The sequence below is a fragment of the Haliotis asinina genome, chromosome 11 (genome assembly GCF_037392515.1).
Source record: "Haliotis asinina isolate JCU_RB_2024 chromosome 11, JCU_Hal_asi_v2, whole genome shotgun sequence".
Classification (NCBI taxonomy): Eukaryota; Metazoa; Mollusca; class Gastropoda; order Lepetellida; family Haliotidae; genus Haliotis; species Haliotis asinina.
In genome coordinates, this window is record NC_090290.1 from 31806362 (window position 1) to 31829641 (window position 23280).

At 43.1% G+C, this 23280-nt stretch overlaps 1 protein-coding gene across 1 annotated transcript in view; it reads left to right on the forward strand.

Annotated features, from left to right (window-relative positions):
• The first annotated feature begins 305 nt into the window (after nt 1-305).
• The window catches only part of LOC137255951 (adenylate cyclase type 1-like), a 90097-nt gene continuing 67122 nt past the window's right edge, over nt 306-23280 (forward strand). The window contains exon 1 of the mRNA XM_067793560.1: nt 306-1379. Coding sequence (XP_067649661.1) covers nt 804-1379 — 576 coding nt within the window. The 5' untranslated portion in view covers nt 306-803. The remainder of the gene's footprint in view (nt 1380-23280) is intronic.

Genomic DNA, 23280 nt, shown 5'->3' on the forward strand with positions numbered 1-23280 from the left:
GTAATCAAAGCAGATGTAGAGACCGTCGAAAGTGAAGGACGACCATCATTACACTTTCAAAGGGGTTGTCCATGGCCTGTGGCTTTGTAATGAGGGCTAATTAAGTTGTAAAGTGGGACGTTCTCCCCCACAAAGCTACTCCTCCGCCGTGCATCCCCGGCACAGGTATTCACAGTTTGCTCCAGGGTCGTGGTCTTAACCGGTGGGAGGGAGACAGAGAGGGAAACTCTCACGTGTGACGTCACCCATGTCTATTTTGGGCCCCCTGTGCTTCTGGGCCCTGACTGTGGTGGAAGAGAGTTGAGCATATCTGTATCGAAGCCTGGCGTGCCCCTGCACAATGGAGAGCGGTGTGAGTAGCTTTCGATCTACCTAACAGTAGTTCCAGTGAATCCACCATCACAACAAGTCCAGTCTGCAAACGAAAGGCCTGTTGCACGTTCACACGGTGACGCTCTCTCGGCTTTTCTCTCTATCCATCTGTCGTCTGCTCAGCTCAAATGTATCGTCTGCTCTCTTTGCGAACATCGCTAGTCAGTGACATATGTGTTGGTCGAGTGCGCGGGATACTAGAAAGAAGATTACAGTTGTGATTTTCGGACTAGCATTCTCTCTCGGGGAACTACATCTGCGAGTTACTGTCTCCGTGCGCGGTGGAGTTCGTAGGCTCGATTTGGATTACTTCAAGAAACTTTGAGAGGGCCATGATAGACAGCCCACGTTTGTACTGACCTGGGCCATGTCTGACTCACAGCTACAGGATTCATTATAGTGTTGTATGTTTCTAAGGAATAAACTTCAAAATGGAGAACACCCCCATGCTGAAGACATCTCGGCGACCGAGAGTCCGGCGCCTCTTCAGTCGTTATCACTTCCATTGTGACGAGTTGGAGCATCTATATGGAAGATACGTTTACAAGCTTCAACAATCTGCCCTGGGGTATTTGTTGGTGCTGTTCATACTCCTTTCGTTATGCTTAGCTATCCTGGATTTCTCCTATGCAAAATATGTGACTGTGGAGGCACTGTACCTCACTGTACAGTTTGCAGTGTTCCTGGGTTTGCTGATACTGATTAATACCCGCTGTATGAAGGAGATTCACTTCCCCGTTGTGTGCTACGTTGTGCTCCTGTTATTAATTTGCTTTGCAATCTCATCTCTGCCCCTGGATTTTGGATTGGATATACCTGACCGCTCACGCCCAAAGAAGAATCTTGCAGATGGAGTGTGGCAGACCGTGTATGTCATATTCATGATATACGCAATGATGCCTATAAGGTCCCTCGTCGCGATACTTTTGGGATTTTTGTTACCTGTGCTCCACCTGACTGTGTCGGCCCTGGTTGCCAACAGGTTCCCTTTGTTGCTATGGCGACCGGTAAGTTTATCTTTTTTTACTTTCGAGCTGTTGGTCCACGGAAGTGAGCAATCCACGGACCTGTGGTTTGCACATTGAGCACATTGTATGCAGGCTTTAAAGTGTAAAACATTAGTGTTTGTTATGTGGTCAAAGATTTTAGCACCCAAACCTTTCATCATTTGCTATGGGCGCAGCACACGTTAGTTTTTGATTAGGAATATCGAAAAATTCCTTTGTCCTAGAAGAAAAGCACTCGTTGACCAAGGACATGTACGTGTGTGTTAAAGTGCTTCGTGTAATCCAGGTTAAGGGAGACCAGAACGAGGTGTTATGTATGTATGATACCAACAGCCTACATCTTTGCTGAGCTGTCTTGAGGAACTAGGAAACATACTGTATTTGTTCATGGATGACAACTGATATGTGATCGGCGTTAAATACATACTTTCATTCCATTATTTGTTATGGAAAATGCATGCTGTTTCTGATACATATCTGTTTGTCCTTCACTGCTGACTTTAGTGACGTCATTGTGATGTAACACCATTGTTTGAATATTATCTGCATTGACATCCAACTTCAATCTAGTTCAGTGCAAGGGATGCAATGAAAACATTGTGCTTCAACTTGCTTGATTTAGATTTCTCAGTGGTGTTTATTTAAGTACTATGTAAAACACCTAGGGGTGACACAAGGACACACCCCACTGCCTTCGTTAAACAAGGCTATAAGACTAAAGAGGAAACTGTATTATCGCTACATATTCCCACTGAACCTGTTTCCCTTAGCTTGAGAAGATGAACACATTTTACCAGTAAATTATAACTTCCCCTAACTCGACTATAAACATCTCTCCTCATCCTCGTGTCGCCTTGGACGTATCAATAGTTTCATCGGAGACGTTTTGGAAGCGACGTCACAATGACATTCGACGTGGAAGTCGCCATACACTGGTGTGGGCCCAGTGCATTCAACAACACACGTGAACCTGGTTCTCCTTAAAACCCTTTTACCAAACTACTGGCAGTGTTTATACCGTCCTCCCCATCTTGTTGGACTCTACCATACTGATACATTAGAGGCCGTCATATTGCTGCCAAGTACTGCCTACCTTCTTCATAGGGAAATATAATGTATGCCCCGTGAAGAAATGTTTGCTTAAGGTTGTGCTTTTTGAGATGTACTTTTGTTTCTTCTGTTTCGCTGTGATATAAACGTGTGTTTTCTGAGCCTGTGCTCTGGATGCGGATGTGCACAGTAATGTATAGCTTACACAGCACACTAAAGAAAATGTTGGGGTAGCCGAGTGGTTTAAGGGTTTGCTCGTCACGCCGAAGACCCACATGGGTTCAAATCCCCACATGGGTACAATGTGTGAAGCCTATTTCTAGTGTTCCTCGTCGTGATTTTGCTGGAAATTTGCTAAAAGTGGCGTAAAACTAAACTGGGTCAGTTAGTCAAGATTTGTTTATTCCAAAAAGGTGTTACGTCTAAGAGCATGAATCGCTATTATTTACTAACATGAAACTTAAGTATGATGTGGCTACTGAGATGACACAACCGAACTGCCGCAACGTGTCCATTATGATGTCTGCGTGATGATCCATGCATTACACGGTCTATTTGCTGGCGTATGTCTGATCAGAGTCAATCGATGCAACCACTTTTCTTATAAACAGGACTGAGTTGAGTTAACCAGTGTTAATCAACTCAGGAGATATGACATATAGACCATAAATCACAACCTGTGAAGTAATACAACATGGCGACTGGAAGGCGAAACGCAACAGTCGTGCGTGTTAACTCGCAACAAAAAGAGGTTAAGTTTTGTTTGACAAAAGTGCCTATCTAATGCAGAGATACAAATCCATCTTCAGTTACACTGTCCATTCTGAAGTATGTATATAAACAACCCAACGCTAAATATGTCTCTCATAGGAAAAATAATAATAGTGATGATAACATACTCGCATCCTCTTTTTCATATTAAGCTGGAAAATATTGTATACAGTTTCTGTACCCTGTCAGTTATATCATCTGTATTGCCTCTGTTGATTCTTGCAATACTGATTGAAATTAATTAGGAAATTTGTCAGATTAGTTTACCAGTGACTGACTGGAGTGCCGCACCCCGACCTCACTCACCTGAGAACCTTATCTTTTAGACCTTTTATCAAAATTTCGTATCTGTTAAAAACATTAAGAACTACTAATCGCGGATTACCCATTGAAACGGGGGGATGGTTTAATGTTAATCTAGAACACTCAACATGGCCAATTTGTAAACATAATGTTATTTGTGACGGATTTCATGTTAAACGGTAGACGATACTCCCGTCTTACTTTTGTAATAATTCACAGATAGATAGATAGTTAGATAGACAGACAGATAGATAGATAGATGTAAGTCATGGCATGAAAGAGTCATTCACACATCCACAATTTGTATATGTGAAGGTGATGAATATCAATGCCCCAGTGACAAGTATCTGTGGAAAGGTTGGAGTGATGTATGCTGTACATTGTAATGTGAAAGTGTAATTCTAATTTAGCTCAGTAATAGGATGTGACTGTGTAGTGCATAACGTATGATGTCATGGTGTTGTGAAGGTTTGCCAACCATGTGGTACACTGTACCATGTACGAACTATCCTTGAAGTGTGACAGTGTGATAGAAAATCATGGAAGTTTAGGGAGAGAGAGAGAAGAGAGAGAGAGTGTAGAGCTGTACCTATCGTCCAGGTGTAATGTTGTATGGTGCCGCAATGCACTGTCATTAATGACAACCACACATCTGAAATCGTTTTTCGGTTCCTCTGGGTTACATCATCACCCAGGTTACGTCACTGCAGGCGAGATGGGTCTGCCGCAGTGGCTTCCCGCTGTCCCTCCCTGGCAGCTTCCGGGCTTACCAGGCACACCCTGTCCCTCGTCTACACTCTGATTACACACGGAAACAAATATCAATCAGAACAAAGACACGCATATAAGTTTGATTACTTCCTATTATGCATTCTGGTGTATTTTTATAGAAATGTAATGTGTTTCCTATCAAACATGCCATGTCATCTCGGGCAGCACTTAAAGCAGGTACAAGTGTTCACTCCAGTCGATTACACCTCATAGTGTGTGAAGAAAACATAATGATTCAAGATTAGAGAGAGGCAGACACCGTCCCTTATTATCTTCAACAATATTACCATAATATGGTTGGTGTTACTGTAACACATACTTTCTCTTAATATCTCGTCTGTCTTGTGTTTGTTCATATTGATAGATTTAGTGTTGTGAACAGCTGGACTAAAGCATTTGGTGGATCAGTGGCCGAGATACGGAGTCTATTTCACTTATTAATCATTCATGATGTCCATACTCGGATTTCTAGCTGGAAAGGTCAATTCCGACTTACAGTATACATACATCCTACAGAGAGCACCCATGCGACGTCTTGGGCACATCAGCGCATGTTGGACATCTATTATTTAAGCAAACAGTTCCATACAGATGATTTACTGCTCTTGTTGCTTTCAGTATTCATGTTCAGGACATATAGCATACACTGCTAAGGCTTTTCGAGAGCAGTGTCCACACGCTGAGCGGCCAGCTAGTCGACATGTCAATATCCCATAACTGACAGCTCTCCGGACATGTTGTGGTCCTTTGACACAGTCTTAAGTATTCAGGCAGGTATCGGCACATCCAGCTGTGGTTGAGTTTTGTACAATTAATCCACTGAACTAGCACAACCAACACATGCTTTTCCACACAGGTAAGGTTGAATACATCATCTACATGTTCGCAGTTTTTACGACATGTTTGTCATGTTCCAGCAATACCGCAGCAGTGACACCCAAATGTGGCTTTACTTCGACATCATGTGTTGGGAATCGTACTCCACTCTTACACGCGAACTCTTACCATTGTGTTATGTTTGCCCTTTCCATTACGTAATGGAGAAGTATTGCGATTCTCAAAGCAGCAGTAGTAGAATCAAGGGATCCGCACGATTTGGCATAATAACTGATATAGGATTTCTCTGGCTTTATGACCTTAAATGGCACCTGTATTTGTTTAAAATGTAAAATTCCTGGCCCAGAACAAACTGCAAGCACAACAGCGCCTCAAAGGTTAAATAACATATAGTTTCATGTATACACGTCACGAAATGATATTTCTTTGCATGATGTATACACATAGTTTCTGACCGAGATAGAACAGTTCGTCCATGTGACAACTCTTGCTATCTCGTCGAAAACATCAGTAGCTCCTTCTACTTCGTTAGAACTAGTGGTGGAAGGATAAATGTGTTACAAAACACTCTTAGACTTTACGGAAAACACCCGTGTCATTCTCTGTGCCTACCCCATCTTTCTACCCTACCCCTCTTCCTCTCCCTTTTTTGTTTCCTGCTTCTCTCACGTTCGCACAATGCTCAGACGTTATATGTTTTACGTATATCATCCACGCAATGGTGGGGCATGGGATCTGGGTGAAAGGTTCTCTCTCACGACCAGACAAACCACGTTAGCCATGCATAAACCGCTGTCTCCTCGACGCCTCAATAGACGACGACCCTCCGAATTCACGAAGATCTCTGTCGAGATATTGCTATGAAACGATGTCTCCTGTAATAGAAATAAGAGAATAATTATTGAATATGACACAGAAATTCATAGGCTCCCTGTATATGGCTTCGTAACTGTCTTAAAAGCAAGACCGACCCTTGTGGACGTGGATATGTACAATTGTGTTAATTCATGTTGTAGTTCAATAGATGACACAGTCTTCGGATAACTACTTTTCTGTATGAAGGATTCAAAGTTGAGATGAATCAGGCCACCCGTTTTGTCTCCGTGGTTCACTATCCGGCGATATTATTAGTGATTAAAGTAATTATCATGACAATAGCATCGAATTTTCGTCATCAGAAGTTATATTTCGAGTTACAGAGTGCTAGTAATTATGTAATTGTTGAATTTATCGCTGTACAAAACGGCTTAAGTAGACAACTGTCCAGGGACGACCCCTTTGTTTGATCTCCGTGTGGACCATTACAACATCATAACTCTTTCCTGCTTCAGTCCTCGAGTGTAAACAGAGGCGTATGTAGATGTCTGGGTAGACTCGCGCTTAGGCTCTCAGTGTGTATAATTTTGATAGTAACAAATAAATACATTTAAAGTGGGAGAGAGCCCAAGGGAGACCAGAAATCCTGAATCTGTGGGAGTGTAGACGTCATTCAGGGCTTTAGCATTGCAGCGGGGTTGTGGCAGTGGGGAATGCTGTGGTTTGGGGACGGTGAGACAGACTAATATCAGTGTCACAGGTAGGTTTTTAACATAGTCAGCAGATTGCACATACAGGAGGAAAACGCCATTGCAAAACAAGGTCCTTCTCATGTGTCAGACGCCGTTTTTAAGATTAAATTTAACGCATATATGCACAAATCGTATTGAATGTCGACTTCCCCCTTTCTTTGAAAATCATCAGGCGTAGAAGGCTAGATGGCCGTTTACGGTTAAAGAAGGGGTATTGTCCTTCAATGAAGTAAAGTGCAACAACCCAGGAGACCAGTTTGGTGAGCTGTGCATGTGCAGTGGTGTGCAGACTGCAGATAGCGGTGAAATTCAAGCCGGTCACTTTTGCAAACAAACCGTGATTCATTATGTTAAGTCACGAACCAATATGACACGATAATCAGAACAACCAGCACGTTCAATTTGAAATTTTCTCGCTTGAGTCTCTCTTCTTGCTACTGCAGCCTCAGTCATAGAGAAGTACGGCATGAGTTTGATCAAGATAAACACCTAGGTTCCCAGAAAGGACGGCACATGTTCACACATTATTGATGGCAAAAACATCACTTCCATCGTAGGTTGAGAGTGATGTAACCTTTTTCTCCATCTAAATCTCACAAATGTTGTGGAGGCTCAATCATCACTGTTCAGTTATCTGCTGACTGTGGTGCTATCACCAATTATCTGCTGACTATGGTGCTAGCAGCTCGCGCTGTGCTCCGCAATTTTAGTCAGGAGTTCGTCAATAGGGAATGTAACGTGATGCAATGATTAAGAATGTCTTCAGGATACCTCTGGTTAACACATGCCCACCTATCTGTCTTTGGTTTCTCTTGTTCTTGTAACTTCCCAGTTTGATTAATAGAATTGATGATAGATTGGGCGATATGTCAGTTGGCTGACACCAATCAGTTGAAATTAAAAAGACAATCGTTTTCATTTTATGCAATACACATATAGCGTGCACATATGATCAAGGTATTGCAGCACAGCTAATCCTGTAAGTAAATATCTATGTAACAGAATCAGAAAACTATGGCTACATTCTCGCAATGATAGTCACATACAATAAAACCATCATCCACCATCTCACCAGGCAAATGTTATTTGTGCAGTGTACAAGGACCTCCTACGCTGATGAACGGTGTAGAATACTTTTTGTAATGACAACACATGATAAATATCAAGATGTGATCACAGCCGCCATTCTCCCACAGCAGGCTTTGGCTGAAAATTAATGAAGTGATAAACGTCATTTCATATACGATAAATCACCATCTAATGACATTTTCGTAATATGTCGCATATTATCTCATTAATGAATCTCGGGGGCTCCGGCTACCATCATTAACCGTGTGTTACTCGATTATCCTAGAGAATTTCTAATCTTGGAAATGATGACCCTACTGCAACCGACGCCTGGCGGCAAGTGCTAATGTCACGCGCCATGGGGTCGGGGGGACTATGCAGATTATGTAGCATGCTTTAGATAGGAGTTTACATGTTTTGCAAGGTCAACTGTCACAAATGTTGTCGTTCACCATGTTTTACACTTGCTCAACATGGCGCACGTCCTGCTGGTGATGTGCGCGACCGCGTCCAGCTGGCTGCACCTACATTAACTGTGTAGAACATCCACACTTTCCATGAAAGGGAAAGATTCAGACAAGGATATGTGTAATGCTTTCTTATTCCATCACAAAACAGTGCGTTAGTTCGTTGAATCTGAAAATAATGTAAATCAGTCTTGTAAACTACCACGGGAATATTAACTCAGACATTCACGAAGGTACAGTACCTTCCATGTGGGTTAGACTATATAGTTTCTGCATATCCAAATGTCGCAGTTTATTTTTTCTTATAATCTATCCAATTTTGTATTCTATGTCCTGCCAGTGTTCATTGGGCTGACTCATCTTTCATTTCATTCATACACCGAGTAAATAAGTTCCTAGTGACCTCGTCGCAACGATGAAATGTCATACAGTGAGTAAGTTTCAAAACCTTGCCTCAATAATATCCCTCATTAGAAGTACCATTTCGCTTTTTAACAACCCGAATTGTGTATAGTTGTAAGGAAACTAGTCATTTTTGTTGAACGTTGACGGCAGGTCAAACAGGCATTGCTTGCATACTACTTTTGGAAAACTGTTTGTGCTTTATTTTGTACAGCAGTGAAGTCGACCTGAATACGGCGTCAAGTCCGGGAAATGCTTGTCAAAACATTAGCATAAAATCATTTCGATTTCCATGAGATTACGATTTTCACACCCATATGTTTTGTTTTGACCACAGATGGCAATTCGGTATGACCACTGTTGGTTTCTGGTTATCGCGTGTGGTATGGCCAATATGGTGAGAATGTGTGAGTGAGTCATAAGTTTGACAACGGATTATGAACTGATAAGATGCACTGACATCACCATTGTGTAATCAACACAAGTCCTGTGCTGGTTGAACATTGCATCCATGGTTCTGTTGGCGGCTATATTCCTTGTCCTACAAACTTCGACTGGTTTAAGGGCGTTATTGCAAGAACGTCAGTCCGCTCTTACTACCTATTCTTAGCATTCATAGTAACCAATTGAAACCCATTTAATCACACTGTGTTCCAATTACCTTATTCTGTGATAACCTTATTGTTATTCAATCATTGTTACTTACAGTTTCTAGTTTATCCTTTTTACCTTTCAGTTACTGTCGTATATCATTCTTGTCTGTTATCTAATGTCGCAGCAGCTTTTGGGCATCGGTTTGTAAATTATCGAGTCTTGATCAAACAATCAAGTGAGCAATATGAGCATCGCTCTACGCAATCGGGATACGATGATATGTCTCAACCAGGTCAGCAAGCTTAACCACCCGATCCTGTTAGTCGCCTCTTTTGGGAGGCATTGGTTACTGAAGTTCAATTCTCGCCCTGACTTTTACGTTTATGTTCATTCATAATTACCAGTTATTGTATGTAATACTTGATTATAGTTACCTCTTTAAAAGTGGATTCTTCTTTTGAACTAGTTTTCAGTGTTCTATTTCTCGAACCAAGCCAGACAAGATCGGATAGTCAAGACTCCTTGATTGTAATGACAAGCGTGTAATCGTTCCTCAAGGACGATGATCGTTTCTCACTGCTATCTGTGTAGAAGACTGAAGACAGGAAACCGTAGCTATAACTCACGTCCAAAGGAAACTTTACAACTCTCAAACGTGAAAATTGTGAAATTTGAAAAACGACCAAAACCATTGCGAAACACATGGCCCAAACGCAACAATATAGTATGCAGAGTATGGTTAGCGTGCAAGGCATGTTTTTTTTTATGAAAATGGGAAAAGTCAAACCGTTTTGCAGTCACAAAAGCACGTGCAGTAAGGGTATAAAAGTGATCCCAAAACGCTTGTCAGACATCCACTATGTATAAAAACCACCACAGACATGTCACGTCTGACAGGAGAACAACACGAGCGAGCGCTGGGGATGATGCAGATGTGAACCACCCATGCCCACATTGCAAGACGTTTAGTTGTTTTCATGTTGCAGTCACCAACTTAATGCAACGTTACAGACGGACGGGGCAGCCATCGGACCGACCAAGAACAGGAAGACTCAGGTCGACAACACCCAATGAAGATCGGTACCTGCGCACTTTGCACCTTCGAAATCGCTTCTTGACAGTGACGTCATCAACGAGGAATGCCCTGGGTCACGTCATTACTCGACAGACAGTTGCCAGACGACTAAGAAGCCATGGAACTAGAGCCAACAGACCATGCCAGGGAAAGCTGCTCACTGTACAACATCGTCTTCACATACCGGGATGGGCTCGACGTGTCCGACGTTGGCAACGACGCGACTGGCAGAGGATCATCTTCACTGACGAAGGTCGTTTCTGCATGTTCAGGGCTGATGGACGGCAACCTGTTTATCGCAGAAGGGGTGAACGAACAGCAGCTTGTTATGTTCAGGTTTCCTTATGGTGTTGGTGGTGTCATGGTTTGGGGAGAGATCCTGGGGCAAGAGACACCATTGATAATCATAAACGGGAACTTGAGGGCCCAGCAGTACATTGACCAGATTCTCGGTCCATCTCTATTTCCATTCACCCAAAAACAGCCACGTGGTGTCCGTTATCAGCATGACAACGCCAGACCCCATGTTGCCAGAATCGTCCAAAACCTCCTGGCAGCCAACAACGTATGTGTGTGGCGTGGCTTGCACGTTCACCAGACGCATCACCTACAGAACACCTCTGGGATGTCATGGATCGGCGTGTTCGACAGCGACCCCACCCACCAGCCAACCGACAAGAACTCATCCAGGCCCTGCAGGAAGAATGGCTGCGTATTCCACGTGACATCATCAGACGACTGACATTTTCAGTGCGTCGGAGAGTTTTGGCATTCATCGAAACAAGGGGAGGTCACACACGCTACTAATGTTCCATGCCATTGAGCTTGAAAGACTTTCAGAGTGTTCAAGTCTTGTGCTGTTTTGAACATTGACTTGCCCGCCGTCCCAACCTATTGTGTAAATGAATGCACACTATGAATGCGCTCAATTCAGAATTTAGCCACACCTTTTCTCGTGATTTCAGCAAGCTTTAGTAATCCCCATAAAACGTTTCCTTTCGAAACCTAACTTTATTGACGTAAAATAGATCTCTCCCGCCATTACATTGTAATTAAGGTGCTACAGTAGGGACGGCGCCTCTGTATTGCCATTGTGCGTTAGTCTGGGGGAAGAGAAATCTCACCTGGTTAGGTATCGGCACCTTTGATGTTTTCCATGACTACAGAATGACCAAAAGTTCGTAGTGAGTGGTTTAAAAAGGCAGGATTTGCCTCATGCGCAGCACTATGTCCAGCATCTGCGATATGTCATGTTGAAACATTTTCCACATCTTGCAAGTGATGAAAAATGGTTAAAAAGTATTCATGTGAATACTTCGTCCTCGTAAGACGTTAACCCAGGTAGTTTGAGGCACATATGAGGGGCTTGTTGTACGTGTGTGGATGAATGGTACAACGTTTCCAGTGATGTACCACCAATGTCTAGACGCTCTTGGATTAGAAAACCATTGGTTGACAGATTCAGCTTACCCAAAAGTTGGGATATATGTCCAGCTAAATGATGCGATATAGCCATCCAGTCATCCTGTACGCTAACTACGTCCACCACATTGTAACCCCCACAGTGTTTGGAAATGGAACACCAGTAGCTATTGTGAAAGTCCCCAAATACTGCTTTCGCGGAACTTGTCACCGGCACTGGGGCTTGAAGTTGCTGCGAACTCCGGAACAAAAACTTGTTATTCTTGATCATGATTTGATTCGAATGGCTGGAGTCCTAGGGGTCGCCAATTTAAGTAAGTTGACTTTTACAACAGGTCTGTCAAACACATATTACATTAATTATTCCTAGCTGTTATCAATATTCATAACATATCTTCGCGTCGAAAGTTTGCGGTAATCGCGAAGCACCCTGCTGATCAGACATCTTGAACAATTTAAGTATGTGCATGCAAAGGCGATGTGACTGTTTCCAACCAGGAAAGTTTCATATGCTTTACCACTGTTTTCAGCATGGTAAACGGCTCAACGCCCGTGCTAGATTGAAGTCGTTGTCTATTGACACAAGGGTGATTGGGACAACGGCCGTGCCAAATTGATATCCGAACGGTTTACATAAATTGATTCTCTTCCATCTGGCTTCATGTCGTTGTTGGCACTCTTTGAGGGTTAAATTCAGAAATAGGACATTAAAGCGGCACGGACGGCTTGGTTAGTTAAACTATGCCTCTACGTCATGTTGAACGTAAGCAAAGCAAGTGACAATTTAAACTGATAAGGGGCAGCATAGTATGTTTCACATAATAATTTTAACATGAGCCCTTCGTATTTTGCTTAGAGCCTGTAGAAACGTTGCTCGGGGTAATCATGCCGTATATGTGATCTCGTGGTTTCTTACTCAAGGTCAAGGATAGTGGGAGATGTATGTATTGCTTCTACATGGTATATGTATTTGCCCTCATTACCATTGCGTCAACTATATTTGGGCGGTCGCAAGCTCTGCTAGACAAAGGTGTCATGTGGCGAGTGTCGAGCGACTTGGGGCTAGGGGTGCAATATATCCACTTACACTATGATACTTAAGACAGTCGTGACTGAAGTGTGAAGCTGGCCCTGTGAAATTTATTGTTTCCCGGAAGATCGTTAAGACGTCTTGAACTACTGGATACCGGAAGGTGCAGCAGATAGCCATGGCAGGAAATATAAGTGTGAAATTAACACATTAAGCAGAATTATCAGAGGGTTGGTATCCGGGTGCTGACGTTGCCGCTAACTGACGATTGAGTTATCAGTCGGAGTGTCCACTGATTGTGTGATCGGAATGAATACAATGACATAATCACTTACGTTGGCATTTGAGAATATGTAGTGCATGACCCATTCTGGGTTTTATGTCATCTTTACGATGTGATCTCGACACTGATTTCGTACGGTTTGGTTGTTCATTGAGATTAACTTTGATGTGTAACACAAAGACTGCATCACACATCTGATTCAGATGGTTCAAGGAGGCCGTTCCCCTCATCTTGACCATCGGCCACAGCAGGTCTCGAGTTACAGCTTCATGACAACTACTGCTTTTAACAGGCTTGGAAAAATACATGCATGTTAATATTGTCATGAAATAACATGATGATATTCTCAATAATGTGATACGATTGATGCCAATGACATTAAAGTGTGTGTTAATATTGTCATTGCAGGATCATTACAACAATCTGGCAATGATAATGAGGATACCGATAACTGCTTGTAGCAATATTCAAGCTTTGTCGGCAGTCCAGCATCACGACTGTGGAATACCATAGAAACATGTTTTACCAGTAGGCTTAGCCATTTTTCTTCCATATGTAAAATGTCTCCAAAGTTGTAAATAAAAGCGATGATTGTAACATTTATAAAACGCAAATGACGATACTTCTCTGTGAAGTGAAAAGAGTCATAGCGTCTCTCTCTGTGAAAGGAGATATTTCCGCACTAAAAGTTAACAAAACATGTGCTCAGTGTTTACAACATTGGACATGAATGGCCACATTTTTGTGACTGTTGAGTCGCTGCCTGTGAGTGACAGCTGGCCGGAGACAGTGGTCAATGATAAAGGTGGACTGTCCACATAGGCTGACAGGGCAGATATTGAGGGTATCTGTTTGCCGACATTATCGGGATAAACGTGGCGGGTAGGCTGACTCGGTGAAGGCGAAAAGTAAAGAAACTGCTATTTATGACTAGATGCTAGGCTTCCCGATCACGGCTTTTAGTATTGTTGAAAACAATGTCTTCTGTTGTAAGAAGGTTAAAACATTCTGTATTCCATAGATACCAAACCCAGTGGAACGAAGCGATTGTATGACTAGATACGGAGAGGAAAGCGGTAGTTCAACTGATCTTACTTAACGGAGTGGGTAGGATGGCGGGCACCCTACATCATCACGGTTATATCGTCTTCAGCTGTCTACAAAGCCACACTGTACCGTCGGACTGGATATTCGAGTATACGTTGTGAATTATGGTCTCCATTTCCTTACTTTAATGTGTGTTCTTAGATCCCAGGTGCTTTGAGAAAACCCAAGAGACTGATTTTGCTAAGGCATTGCCACACACAAGTGTAGAAAGGCAATTAGGAGGGAAAGACTTCATCCCTGACCCCTGCAGCCTCCAGGTCAGGACAGCTGCCAAGTAAACCGGCAGGTGTTTCTCTGGACTAGAGCTTGACCTTTGGGGCTAAATATTATTCCAAGAAAAGTGTAACCATGTTAAATTTCAAATAAGAGATTGGAATTTCAGAAGCATTAGAAACATTAAATTGTTCCACTCTTGCCTTTAGTGTACACATTACATATACCAACCAAGGACATGCATTTTAGGATATTATTACATAATATCTCGAAGCTCCGATAAGGCGTCCTGTCATACACCAATGTTCACTCTGGAACTGTTAGTCTTAAACTTTAGCGTCCTACTTTCATACCTCAGTATTCATTTGGTTCTGATATATCTCAAACTTCAACGTCCTACTGTCATACATCAATATTCACTTTGGTACCGATATATCTCAAACCTCAACGTCCTGCTTTCATAGATCAATATTCACTTTGGTACTGATATATGTCAAACTTCAAAGTCCTGTCATACCTCAATATTCGCTTAGTGAATGACTCAAGATTCATTTCCAAGTTCTTTTGTACTCTCGTTACTTACTTACATGGTGTCTTTGCTTGTACTGAGACGATTGTTATCTTCTCATAAGGTGTCTTCTCTAGTACTGACACGCTCTTCGCCAACAGACGAGATGTCTTCGCTTGTACTGATACCCACGTTACCTACAGACGAGATGTCTTTGCTTGTACTGATACCCACGTTACCTACAGATGAGGTGTCTTCGCTTGTACTGATACCCTTGATACCTACAGACGAGGTGTCTCCTCTTTAATGGATGTATTATCTGCCTTCTCACAGACGCATGATGGAGATTATGTAGTTCATGAGCACTATGTACGTGGGCATGTACAACACATATCTAGTTTTGTCAAGTGAGAAATTGACACTGTGACAAACTTGATAACCTTGTCATGTACATCACCAAGTAGACCCCTGGTTTCAAGTTACGTTGACCCATGTGAGACCACACATTAACACAATGGTCTAACAAAGGTATAAATCACAGATCCACTCCCGTGCTTCCCATGGACCCGAACAAAGGCAGTCGTTCCCCGATAACCACATTGGTCGGGGCGTGTACCATTGGATCACCTTGTTCACGATGTGGGTGTCACTTCAGATAAGAGAATTCTGACCACCAAAGCATGGGCAAACATGTGTTTTAAATAAGTTGGGGATCATGAAATTCACGCCTGACATACTAGCACCAACACAAATCCGATATTTTGCGTTTGACGCATTCAGTAGCGCGACAATTATGATTTTGATTCTTTCACGTAAGGTCAATTTATCTCTGTCAGTGTTATGTATTCCGCTCATTGTACAGTTGAGTTTTACTTGATTCAGGTATGAACTAGTGGCCCGGCGTCGTTATCTACCAGCTGAATGTACTGTTGACATGTTAGAGAGTGGCACAAGTCACCATGCTGTGACTTTATATTTATCATGCAACTGTCTGCGATCAGCACACTATGGAACAGGTACCAGCAAACTCAGAACATTTACGATCGATTTCGTTGAGGACGTCCCGATCGAGCTATAAGAGCGAATCTAACGCCTGCAAACCTTTATCAGGCTACTGGTGTTTGACTATGATCGGACGTCTAAATGTAACTCACCTCAATGGCTGACGGCCATGGTTTTCCAAGTGATGTTAGTGGTATGAACAACGTCGAAACTAGGGTTATCGGCTGCTGGTCGTGTAAGCCAAAGCAAGTGAGTCTTATGTTTTGTCTTTTCGTCTTTCCGTACGCTAACTGGCTACACACGCCACCATCACTAAATCCACAGAATGTCATGGCCATCAGTGCACCCAGACATTTCTCCTTTGTGATCGCCTGGACAGAACAGGGAGAACAGATGACCTCATAGATCATCGAACGCGTTGGTGGAACTGGGCCAAGGGCCGCACGAGGAGGGTGACACAATCAACTCACCGTGGGAAGACTCATGCACAGTATGCCTCTCTAAGTGAATTAACATTTTACAAATCTTGGTAAACACATTCGCTTGGTAATGGGGTATATAAAATAATCAGTTGTAAAGGTTTCCATTTGATTCCGGGGGAGTATCGAAATTACCAAAACGGTCGTCTGTTTACACTGGACGAGGAATGTTCTAAACTCTCATATTAGGTAAACCAGTTTATGGTAAAATGTTGATGAGAGTTATATTTAGGTGTATTATTGCATAGTCTCGCGCCTATCTGAAGGTAGTGCTTGAAACGTCCACTTTCTCATCACTGTTAGCTGGACAGATCTACAACCTGAAAAACTCAAATCAAATGTCACAACCGTCTAAATTAGTACTAACTATGCACATAGTGCTCCTGGCGTCTGGGAGATGGGAATGTTCACTTTGTTCACATAACGATCCGGTAGTAACGTCTGTGTATGACGTCATTTATCTATAACCATAGACTTGATTATTGAATAACCTTCAAGAAACATTTTCAAGTGGCAAATGCAGTTTGTTAGAAACGTACCAGCTCGACTGGAAGGAGGAGAAACCTTTCTGAAAAGTTACACTGGACATGCCAGATACAATTCCAGCCCATAGTTTGCGTCATGGATACTAAACACACTTCCAGGAACCAGGAAGTACAACCAGTAATTTGAGACGAGACGAGTTCTTCCTTCCAAAAATCTTAGCTATTGAGCTAAAAGGAAGTCATTTTCCTTCCTCCGCTTCACTACAATTTTAGCATCAGTGTCCATAAAATCATTTATTGAGCGCAGGGGATTCCATGGATTTCCAGGAATCGGAGTCCAGATACTGATGACTGAAACTCATCCTTATCCGGCTGATAGCATGGATCTGGTATCTGGGCCTGTTGTGAATTGGAAGAATCAGTTTATGTCAAGTCTAGTTTGAAATCCGTATGATATAGATTGCAGCTCGGACTTGATATGCACTTTCACACTGATAGCAACTAACAGGTAGCATGTCACGCCATGTTATGACATTAGATTGTACATTTGTTTTCAAGTATAACGTGGCCACGTATTTCCATTACTTCACTTCTCGTTACAAGACGCAACTGTAAAGTTCGTTAATGGTTCATATCTTGCAAATATGTGTTGTCAGTGTGTGATTTCTAACTTCTATCTGAACATACGTCATATTTCACGTTTCGCAGTAAGTTGCATCTGTTTTACAGCTGATATATACATTATTATCTCAACAACGCCAGCACAACTATGCTATCTGGGGCGAATTCATCCGAAACAGTCCAGAAGTCCCTGTTAATCCTCGTGTTCATGTCATTCATATCCGTCAGTAATGGTCGAATATCTCCACATACTCTTTTTATTTTCACATATTATGCTTGGCATTTTGTGGTACGTTTTGTACGTATGCGGTAAAGTGGCGATACCATCCCTTTCATGTGTTTCTTACGTCTCTCTCCAGTACAGTCATTGCCAGACACGCACTGGGGAAGACTCAAGGGCCTTAGTCACGAATCAACCAGACTTCAGGGCTATGCTCAGCATGTTTGTGAGTCGGTGACGTGTAAATAATGAATTCACTGGGTCTCGGTTGAGCGAGTAGAACTTAGCTGAGCTTTTAATTAAAAGAACGTTTTCCCGGTTTAGTTAAACTTACATCGATTTGTCATAACTGAATGACCCCTTATGTCAGTTGTTGCAAGCGCATGTAATTGTCGATGGATGGGTTGTCCGTGATTTAAGACCACAGATAATGGATGGTTCGAGCACATTTGAAAGAGAAACCCTAGAAGGTTTTGAGCAGAGGGTGATTTGGTTAAGTTTGTATTTCCTTGAGTCCAAATATTGACCCCACTTGAACATCCAGACTTCTCTGACCGAAATGTTATTGCGGCAGCATGTTTGCTGAACATTCGGATCACCTCTGGTTGGTACACCATGTTGGCTGTTACCACTGGGGTGAAACCTATGGTGAGGTGGTTACAGACTAATCGACGAGCTGAGTTCCCAACCCACCTCAGGCGTTCCCTACACAATTGGGACACACGTCTTCACAGTGCATAACCACACCATAACTTGAATATTATATGATGACGCACAATTACAAATACGTCGCCAAAAGGAATATCGTAGGCTCATCTACTATAACACAAAACTTGGTTAAAGCTACGGGTAGGGGTTGACATTATCTTCATAAGCGGTTGGCGTTACTCCAGCTGACCACATCAGGTAATACACTTTCACTGTCTATGTATGTAACGTTCCTGACCTGACCATAGTTCCATGTGAGTGTCATGTCTACAGAATCCCACCCTCTGATCCAATGAAGATTTTCCCTGAAGCGTCCATCAGCCATGAAGATGTGGAAAGCCGACACTGAGTGACCGAAACGTTTCCTTTGGGAACCAGTGAAAATCTACCAACCCGTCCTCGATAGGAGCTACACCAGTGGCTACAAGTGACGTTAAGCACCAAGAGAAGGATAAATTACGAATTTCTGTTCGATGTGACGTTGGTTTTGGGCCATGCATCTAGTACCCTTTCTGAGAGTTGTATAGCTTCCTCACGGTTATGCCGTATCCATTTCATTTATAACTGATGCTGATCGGAATGATGCAGTTTCTATATTTTTTCCTGTAGCGATGTTTTGGGCTCAGATTCCCACAAGGAGTGCAGTTGATGGCACTACGTTTGCAAGGTAACTAAAGCAAAATTTAATTTGATATGATTTTAAACCACAGATACTGCGTTCCTCGTTAATAGGGAATTTTGCCTAGATAAAACTTTCCATAAAATAATATTCGTACAATAAATTTTGATACCGAGGTTTTGCGACAGTTAAGCTTCACTACGCCGTGACTCAAACAACACCAGCAACAACATTAACAGCAACAGCAAGAGCAGCAGCAACAACAACAATTCAACCAAAGGTTTCTGGGTGTGGTCAGTATTCTCCGATTTTGACTGGTACCGGGGTCAACATTATATCACACAGTTAAAGAAACTGTAACTGTAACTGTCTGTAAATGCAAGTATTCTAATCCGAAAACTGCTACTCCATGTTTGCCTCACAGGTTAGTGTTTTCGTAATAGGCTGGTATCAACAGGCCTAATGGCGACACCCATCATCCCCATACTGAATCATCTCAGTGATACCACCGAGACACATTAATGAATGTCACATTAAGGGCTGTATTGGTAGTGTAATGAAACTTCAGGACAACGCCTTGAATTTGAATCCAATTGTTTGTTTTTTCTTTTGGGTCACGAAGGAAAGTTTTTGATGTAATTTTACATTATGTAATAACAAATTAATTGTTCAACGTTTTCCATTTCTTCACCTATCGCATGGTCATATTTTATCTATCGGCGTCATGTTGGGAAGACTTAAGCACATGTCACTCTGTTATATTTGACGTTTATGTAAAAGTGACTTCAAACATTCAACACTGTAATCTGTTAATGACCTTACAGGTATGAATATTATTACGTTATTGTTGTACACAAGGTTTTGGTTTTGTATTAACCAGGTGAAAAACAAAACAAACAAGAACAACAAACTTTGAGCAACATCCGTATTGGGGACCACCCGGACCCTCCTGATAAACTTCAGAAATTCAGCCCGAACAGTTTAATCACACGGATTAGTTCAAATAGTGTTATAGTGTAAAAGGGACACAATGCCGGTAACTGGTCAGTGAATGATCGTAGAGGGCGGTGTCTTCAAATCATTTCGTCGTCGGGAAAGGAAACTGAACATGCACTATGCCTACAGCTATGCGTTCTCTCATGCTATGTGTTGTTCTCTTTAGACACACAAACTGTTTGGGGATAGGGCAGGTTATCCCATTACCACTACCTCATGTGACGTTGTAATTTAGTAGACAAATCTGTGCTAACGCTACATTGGTGTGTGGTGTTCTCGTTGTGACGAGATTCTCATCCGTGGAATGGATACCTTCAAGATGGAAGTGAGCGTTAGCCATTTACTTAATTAATGGTATCTCGCCCATTTAAGACAACATTTACAGATTTATAAACTTGGTTGGATCATTACATAAACATCTGTCACACTCAACTTCTGGCGTCATTATTGATGGGAAAATCTCGAGTTTCCTGTGAATTGGTACGGGTGTACTGTCATGGGTACAAGCCGCATATCTGGATGTGTGTTCACCATATAGAGGTGTGCAAAGTATTGTGCGGGTACTCAAATCCTGCAACTTTAGGGACAAGTCCGGTCTCTGGTAAGAAATTCCTGGACTCTTTATTAGGTGACGTGTACTCTCTGAAATGTTGACAAATGTTAGGTTAGAATGCGAACACAGCAACAGCCAAATGACGAGTTGGACGCAGACGCCAGCCACAAATATCTACGCCTACATCCAGATGTCCTGGAACAGTTTTCGGACCCCGACTGCGCAAGTTAGACCGACTTCGATCTACCTACTGGCCAACATCAGGGGTTGGTGTCTACAAGACGGTCTTCCACATGCAATAAGTCACGTGTGCCTGGGCTAATTAGGAAATGGGGCCAACAAGTGTGGTGGAGATGAGTGTACGGCTGTTTGAAGATCGTAATAATACTGTATTAACGTTATCCTGATGGGTTTTATGTGGTAGTTGACGTCATCATCGTGATCACATCTAGCCCTCCTCACAGATCCATGTATTGATCTCACAGATCCACGTCTCACAGATCCTTGTAGTCATCTCCCAGATCCATGTAGTCATCTCCCAGATCCATGTAATGACCTCACAGATCCACATCTCCCAGACCCATGTAGTCATCTCCCAGATCCATGTAGTCATCTCCCAGATCCATGTATTGACCTCACAGATCCACATCTCCCAGATCCATGTAGTCACCTCCCACATCCATGTATTGACCTCCCAGATCCATGTATTGACCTCACAGATCCACATCTCCCAGATCCATGTAGTCACCTCCCAGATCCATGTAGTCACCTCACAGCTCCACATCTCCCAGATCCATGTAGTCACCTCCCAGATCCATGTAGTCACCTCCCAGATCCATGTATTGACCTCACAGATCCACATCTCCCAGACCCATGTAGTCATCTCCCAGATCCATGTATTGACCTCACAGATCCACATCTCCCAGACCCATGTAGTCACCTCCCAGATCCATGTAGTCACCTCCCAGATCCATGTATTGACCTCACAGATCCACATCTCCCAGACCCATGTAGTCATCTCCCAGATCCACATCTCCCAGATCCATGTATTGACCTCCCAGATCCACATCTCCTAGATCCATGTAATGACCTCACAGATCCACATCTCCCAGACCCATGTAGTCATCTCCCAGATCCATGTATTGACCTCACAGATCCACATCTCCCAGATCCATGTAGTCACCTCCCAGATCCATGTAGTCACCTCACAGATCCACATCTCCCAGACCCATGTAGTCATCTCCGAGATCCATGTAGTCATCTACCAGATCCATGTAATGACCTCACAGATCCACATCTCCCAGACCAATGTAGTCATCTCCCAGATCCATGTAGTCACCTCCCAGATCCATGTATTGACCTCCCAGATCCACATCTCCCAGACCCATGTAGTCATCTCCCAGATCCATGTATTGACCTCACAGATCCACATCTCCCAGACCCATGTAGTCACCTCCCAGATCCATGTAATGACCTCACAGATCCACATCTCCCAGATCCATGTAGTCACCTCCCAGATCCATGTAGTCACCTCACAGATCCATGTATTGACCTCACAGATCCACATCTCCCAGACCCATGTAGTCATCTCCCAGATCCATGTATTGACCTCACAGATCCACATCTCCCAGACCCATGTAGTCATCTCCCAGATCCATGTATTGACCTCACAGATCCACATCTCCCAGAGCCATGTAGTCACCTCCCAGATCCATGTATTGACCTCACAGATCCACATCTCCCAGATCCATGTAGTCACCTCCCACATCCATGTAGTCACCTCCCAGATCCATGTATTGACCTCCCAGATCCATGTAGTCATCTCCCAGATCCATGTATTGACCTCACAGATCCACATCTCCCAGATCCATGTAGTCACCTCCCAGATCCATGTAGTCACCTCCCAGATCCATGTAATGACCTTACAAATCCACATCTCCCAGATCCATGTAGTCACCTCCCAGATCCATGTATTGACCTCACAGATCCACATCTCCCAGATCCATGTAGTCACCTCCCAGATCCATGTATTGACCTCACAGATCCACATCTCCCAGACCCATGTAGTCATCTCCCAGATCCATGTAGTCACCTCCCAGATCCATGTATTGACCTCACAGATCCACATCTCCCAGACCCATGTAGTCATCTCCCAGATCCACATCTCCCAGATCCACATCTCCCAGATCCATGTAGTCACCTCCCAGATCCACATCTCCCAGATCCATGTAATGACCTCACAGATCCACATCTCCCAGACCCATGTAGTCATCTCCCAGATCCATGTATTGACCTCACAGATCCACATCTCCCAGATCCATGTAGTCACCTCCCAGATCCATGTAATGACCTCACAGATCCACATCTCCCAGAGCCATGTAGTCATCTCCGAGATCCATGTAGTCACCTCCCAGATCCATGTAATGACCTCACAGATCCACATCTCCCAGACCAATGTAGTCATCTCCCAGATCCATGTATTGACCTCACAGATCCACATCTCCCAGACCCATGTAGTCATCTCCCAGATCCATGTATTGACCTCACAGATCCACATCTCCCAGACCCATGTAGTCACCTCCCAGATCCATGTAGTCACCTCCCAGACCCATGTAGTCATCTCCCAGATCCATGTATTGACCTCACAGATCCACATCTCCCAGATCCATGTGCTCACCTCCCAGATCCATGTAATGACCTCACAGATCCACATCTCCCAGACCCATGTAGTCATCTCCCAGATCCATGT